We start from the raw sequence: 7,500 nt of genomic DNA on the forward strand, positions 1-7,500 counted from the left end.
AGCTATTATTATTATTATTACTCTCCGCCAGAAGAGTTTTGTTTTCACTTTCTAAATATGACACACTGATTGGTCAAGCCTCACGTGACACGTGACAATACGGTGAAATACTGTGATCTGATTGGCTAGTGACGCATAGCGGCTTATAAATACATGGCGTCACTTTGAAAAGAGGCACAGACTCTTTCAAAGTGACGCCATGTATTTGTAAGGTAAGACAGGAACCATCACGAAATGGCTGAGAAATGGTGGATACTGTAACAATTAGATAGGATACATAATTGGACAGATAGGACAGATAGGACACTTACATAGACAGGAGGGATATGACACTTACACAGACAGGACGGATAGGACACTTATACAGACAGGACGGATAGGACACTTATACAGACAGGACGGATAGGACACTTATACAGACAGGACGGATAGGACACTTATACAGACAGGACGGATAGAACACTTACACAGACAGGACGGATAGGACACTTACATAGACAGGACGGATAGGACACTTATACAGACAGGAGGGATAGGACACTTACACAGACAGGACGGATAGGACACTTACATAGACAGGACGGATAGGACACTTACATAGACAGGATGGATAGGACACTTACATAGACAGGACGGATAGGACCCTTACACAGACAGGACGGATAGGACACTTACATAGACAGGACGGATAGGACACTTACATAGACAGGACGGATAGGACACTTATACAGACATTGTGTCATGTTAAATGACACAGACAGGACGGATAGGACACTTATACAGACAGGACGGATAGGACACTTATACAGACAGGACGGATAGGACAGTTATACAGACGGATAGGACACTTGTGTCATGTTACTATGACACAGTAACATGTTCTATTTGTTGTTAGAATTAGAACATAAGAAGTAGAACATTCCCAACATTCCCAACACAAGTCTGCTGGCGGAGACTTGTGCTCCGAGGAGCACTTTTTCTAGTTATTATTATTATTATTATGTGTCACTTTGAAAGCGTCTGTGTCTCTTTCAAAGTGAGGTAAGACAGGAATAATCACCAAATGGCGGAGCAATACATTATGTAGACACACTGGTGTCATCACAATGTGTAATATAAATAGCTTAGACAGGATTAATCAAGAACAGTACATTCCAGTACAAACTGAGATCACAGTTAATGACACAGTGCAACTAACTCTTATTATGCAAACTGAAGAAGCTAATCATTGTCTGCAAACCGATGAAGAAGCAAAGGCGCAACGCCAACAGGAGAGCTAAGAAACAAAGACGAAGAACACTCGCATCTGAAAATGACAAAGAACGAAGACGAGCAGCTGACACCACAAGGAAAAGAAGGCCCTGGTCACATTGTCAATCATATAACAGCAGTAAGAAGAGATGCTTTAGATCACTTAAAGAACTAGTAGACGTTGAAGTTGATGAAGCTGCTGCTGCATTCTTAGAAAAGATGTCACAAAGTGGACCCAATTATGCCTTCATGAAACTTGTTGGCTTGCCAACAAGTTGCCAACAAGTTCAAGGCAATCCACGGTAATGCAGTCAATGTGCCATCTGACGTACACACTATCATCAAAGTTACAATCTTGGAATAAATTCCAATATTTGCTGGCGGAGACTTGTGCTCCGAGGAGCACATTTTCTAGTTGTTATTATTATTATTATTTTAATAGTAAAGATTTTATCCAAACATCACACAAATCGGTACACATAATCTCTATAGTCATGTGATCAAGATTGTTCATATTCCATCCTGATTGGTGCATTGTGAACATTGCTGGTCCATAATAATAATATATAATAACATAATATTATATAATAATAATAATAACCTGTGCTCTGAGGAGCTCTTTCTCTAGTTGAGTCTCTGGATCAACACAGCTCAGGGATTTAACTCATTCAGTGCCAATGACACGTCAAAACAGTGTTTTCACTGTTTATCCTAGATGGCGCTCTTTGCCAACCTATGAGTTAGGGTTAGGGTTAGGGTTACCCTATGACTTCTGGAGAACAGTCTGTCAGATCTAATGTGATCACAACAAACCAGCCTGTCAGATCTAATGTGATCACAACAAACCAGCCTGTCAGATCTAATGGTAAAGGATTTAGAAAAAATCACACGTTTTCCCCCGACTCTGCAGAGTGTGTGTGTGTGTGTGTGTGTGTGTGTGTGTGTGTGTGTGTGTGTGTGTGTGTGTGTGTGTGTGTGTGTGTGTGTGTGTGTAGCCCAACCCTGTAGCTTATTAACTGCCTGATACAACGGATGTGCTCAGACATGCAAAAACAAACACAGAAATATACTTCCTGGAGGAACAAACGCACACACACACACACACACACACACACACACACACACACACACACACACACACACACACACACACACACACACACACACACACACACACACACACACACACACACACACACACACACAGAGAGAGAGAGTAGCAGGTGACAGAGAAAAAGGTGGGTAGGAGCAAAGTGTGTGTGTGTGTGTGTGTGTGTGTGTGTGTGTGTGTGTGTGTGTGTGTGTGTGTGTGTGTGTGTGTTACCTGGACAGCACAGCCTAGAATCAGCAGTAACAATCTGTTGAGCTCCTCCATGCTTCTAGCTGAAAACGCACACATATATTTGATATAAAAAATAAACCACAACATATTTATATAGGCTTCCTGAATGTCTGAATATATTCCTAATCTGTTTATTACCACCTTGATAAAACATAAACTATATTTTGTTGCTTAAACTCATTGATTTACTCGTAGACCAAATATCAGGTGTCATAGTGTACAGTGTGATGTCATAGTGTACAGTGTGATGTCACAGTGTACACTGTGATGTCATAGTGAGGTCATACCTGACATGGGGTCCTTGGCGATGTAGAGGATATTAGGAAGTGACATCACTATCAGCTGCTGCAAGGTTTCCTGCAGAAAGAAAAACACTTTAATAATCTTTACTTTATTATCTGAACATCTGGGAGCTGACCAGTACAACCACAGCCTGATACATACACAGTACATAGTACACAGTACAACCACAGCCTGATACATACACAGTACATAGTACACAGTACAACCACAGCCTGATACATACACAGTACATAGTACATAGTACAACCACAGCCTGATACATACACAGTACATAGTACACAGTACAACCACAGCCTGATACATACACAGTACATAGTACACAGTACAACCACAGCCTGATACATACACAGTACATAGTACACAGTACAACCACAGCCTGATACATACACAGTACAACCACAGCCTGATACATACACAGTACATAGTACACAGTACAACCACAGCCTGATACATACACAGTACATAGTACACAGTACATAGTACAACCACAGCCTGATACATACACAGTACATAGTACATAGTACAACCACAGCCTGATACATACACAGTACATAGTACATAGTACAACCACAGCCTGATACATACACAGTACATAGTACACAGTACAACCACAGCCTGATACATACACAGTACATAGTACATAGTACAACCACAGCCTGATACATACACAGTACATAGTACATAGTACAACCACAGCCTGATACATACACAGTACATAGTACATAGTACAACCACAGCCTGATACATACACAGTACATAGTACATAGTACAACCACAGCCTGATACATACACAGTACATAGTACACAGTACAACCACAGCCTGATACATACACAGTACATAGTACACAGTACAACCACAGCCTGATACATACACAGTACATAGTACACAGTACAACCACAGCCTGATACATACACAGTACATAGTACATAGTACAACCACAGCCTGATACATACACAGTACATAGTACACAGTACAACCACAGCCTGATACATTACATTACATTACAGTCATTTAGCAGACGCTTTTATCCAAAGCGACTTACAATAAGTGTATTCAACATAGGTAGGGAACGAAAACTACTAATCACCAGAAGTTTTAAGTACATTTCCTGCAAAAACAAGCAACCAAGAGTATACCTAGCGCTAAGGTAAAAGTGCAATATATCAGCTACCTACTTTCTTAAACAGATGAGACAAAAATGGCAAAATCAAATGAGCACGAGCTAAAACAAATAAGTGTATCGACTAAACAAGATCCAATAAAACAATACAAAAATAAAACAAGAGTTCGTACAACTAGTTAACAACAAGTAGGCCAGGCAAAGAGGAAGGATAGTGTTTCCTGAAGAGGTGGGTTTTCAGCCTGCGGCGAAAGATGGGCAGTGACTCTGCTGTCCTGACATACTGATACATACACAGTACATAGTATATAGTCAGGGGTGCACATAACTTTTTAGGTCTAGTACTCAGAAGAGCAGGGGGGGGGGGGGGGGGGTTGGGGTTCAGCACGGTGCCCACCGGACAGTTTTGTAACTGTTTGTAACACGGTCCCCCCTCCCCCTCTGTGAAACACTAAACACAGACGTTTATTTTCTTACAGACTAAACATTCTGAACACAAACCTAAATAAAGAGCAAAGACATGAAGTTCACTGACTCATCTGTATGACACGCACACACGCACGCACGCACGCACGCACGCACGCACGCACGCACGCACGCACGCACGCACGCACGCACGCACGCACACACACACACACACACACACACACACACACACACACACACACACACACACACACACACACACACACACACACAGACATTTCTGTGAAATTTCACGTACATTCCCACTAGGCCATGAATGAAATGTTACTTGAAAATGTCATGGTGGCGCTATAACAGGCCGATGAATGTTTGTACCTATAACTGCACCGATCTGTGTAAAACCTTTTATGTGCACTCCCTAGAGGCCAAGGAAAACCCTTTGCCCTGCATGTTATAGCGCCACCAGGAGGCCAACTTATAAAAAATTGATACACATGATAGTCATGTGATCATATTCCATCCTGATTGGCGAATTCCGAACATTGCTGACCCACAATAACCTACCTACCTGACCTACAATAACCTACCTGACCTACAATAACCTACCTGACCTACAATAACCTACCTGACCTACAATAACCTACCTGACCCACAATAACCTACCTGACCCACAATAACCTACCTGACCTACAATAACCTACCTGACCTACAATAACCTACCTGACCCACAATAACCTACCTGACCCACAATAACCTACCTGACCTACAATAACCTACCTGACCTACAATAACCTACCTGACCTACAATAACCTACCTGACCCACAATAACCTACCTGACCTACAATAACCTACCTGACCCACAATAACCTACCTGACCTACAATAACCTACCTGACCTACAATAACCTACCTGACCCACAATAACCTACCTGACCCACAATAACCTACCTGACCCAAAATAACCTACCTGACCTACAATAACCTACCTGACCCACAATAACCTACCTGACCTACAATAACCTACCTGACCTACAATAACCTACCTGACCTACAATAACCTACCTGACCTACAATAACCTACCTGACCTACAATAACCTACCTGACCCACAATAACCTACCTGACCCACAATAACCTACCTGACCCACAATAACCTACCTGACCTACAATAACCTACCTGACCTACAATAACCTACCTGACCTACAATAACCTACCTGACCTACAATAACCTACCTGACCTACAATAACCTACCTGACCTACAATAACCTACCTGACCTACAATAACCTACCTGACCCACAATAACCTACCTGACCCACAATAACCTACCTGACCTACAATAACCTACCTGACCTACAATAACCTACCTGACCTACAATAACCTACCTGACCTACAATAACCTACCTGACCTACAATAACCTACCTGACCCACAATAACCTACCTGACCTACAATAACCTACCTGACCTACAATAACCTACCTGACCCACAATAACCTACCTGACCTACAATAACCTACCTGACCCACAATAACCTACCTGACCCACAATAACCTACCTGACCCACAATAACCTACCTGACCCACAATAACCTACCTGACCTACAATAACCTACCTGACCCACAATAACCTACCTGACCCACAATAACCTACCTGACCTACAATAACCTACCTGACCCACAATAACCTACCTGACCTACAATAACCTACCTGACCTACAATAACCTACCTGACCTACAATAACCTACCTGACCTACAATAACCTACCTGACCCACAATAACCTACCTGACCCACAATAACCTACCTGACCTACAATAACCTACCTGACCTACAATAACCTACCTGACCCACAATAACCTACCTGACCCACAATAACCTACCTGACCTACAATAACCTACCTGACCTACAATAACCTACCTGACCTACAATAACCTACCTGACCTACAATAACCTACCTGACCCACAATAACCTACCTGACCCACAATAACCTACCTGACCTACAATAACCTACCTGACCCACAATAACCTACCTGACCTACAATAACCTACCTGACCCACAATAACCTACCTGACCTACAATAACCTACCTGACCCACAATAACCTACCTGACCTACAATAACCTACCTGACCCACAATAACCTACCTGACCCACAATAACCTACCTGACCTACAATAACCTACCTGACCTACAATAACCTACCTGACCTACAATAACCTACCTGACCTACAATAACCTACCTGACCCACAATAACCTACCTGACCTACAATAACCTACCTGACCTACAATAACCTACCTGACCCACAATAACCTACCTGACCCACAATAACCTACCTGACCCAAAATAACCTACCTGACCCACAATAACCTACCTGACCTACAATAACCTACCTGACCTACAATAACCTACCTGACCCACAATAACCTACCTGACCTACAATAACCTACCTGACCTACAATAACCTACCTGACCCACAATAACCTACCTGACCTACAATAACCTACCTGACCTACAATAACCTACCTGACCTACAATAACCTACCTGACCTACAATAACCTACCTGACCCACAATAACCTACCTGACCTACAATAACCTACCTGACCTACAATAACCTACCTGACCTACAATAACCTACCTGACCCACAATAACCTACCTGACCTACAATAACCTACCTGACCTACAATAACCTACCTGACCCACAATAACCTACCTGACCCACAATAACCTACCTGACCTACAATAACCTACCTGACCCACAATAACCTACCTGACCCACAATAACCTACCTGACCCACAATAACCTACCTGACCCACAATAACCTACCTGACCTACAATAACCTACCTGACCCACAATAACCTACCTGACCCACAATAACCTACCTGACCCACAATAACCTACCTGACCCACAATAACCTACCTGACCCACAATAACCTACCTGACCCACAATAACCTACCTGACCCACAATAACCTACCTGACCCACAATAACCTACCTGACCTACAATAACCTACCTGACCCACAATAACCTACCTGACCCACAATAACCTAC

The 7,500-nt window shown here is 42.6% G+C and overlaps 1 protein-coding gene across 5 annotated transcripts in view; it reads right to left on the reverse strand.

The window, feature by feature from the left end:
* The window catches only part of ccdc88c (coiled-coil domain containing 88C), a 112,906-nt gene that overhangs the window by 82,659 nt on the left and 22,747 nt on the right, over positions 1 to 7,500 (reverse strand). For all 5 annotated transcript variants that reach the window (XM_084045621.1, XM_084045620.1, XM_084045618.1 and 2 more), the window contains exons 4-5: positions 2,881 to 2,950; positions 2,576 to 2,634 (exon numbers count right to left, since the gene is read on the reverse strand). In XM_084045621.1, coding sequence (XP_083901747.1) covers positions 2,576 to 2,634; positions 2,881 to 2,950 — 129 coding nt within the window. The remainder of the gene's footprint in view (positions 1 to 2,575; positions 2,635 to 2,880; positions 2,951 to 7,500) is intronic.

This window comes from Gymnoscopelus microlampas, assembly GCF_963454915.1.
Source record: "Gymnoscopelus microlampas genome assembly, chromosome: 20".
Taxonomy (NCBI): Eukaryota; Metazoa; Chordata; class Actinopteri; order Myctophiformes; family Myctophidae; genus Gymnoscopelus; species Gymnoscopelus microlampas.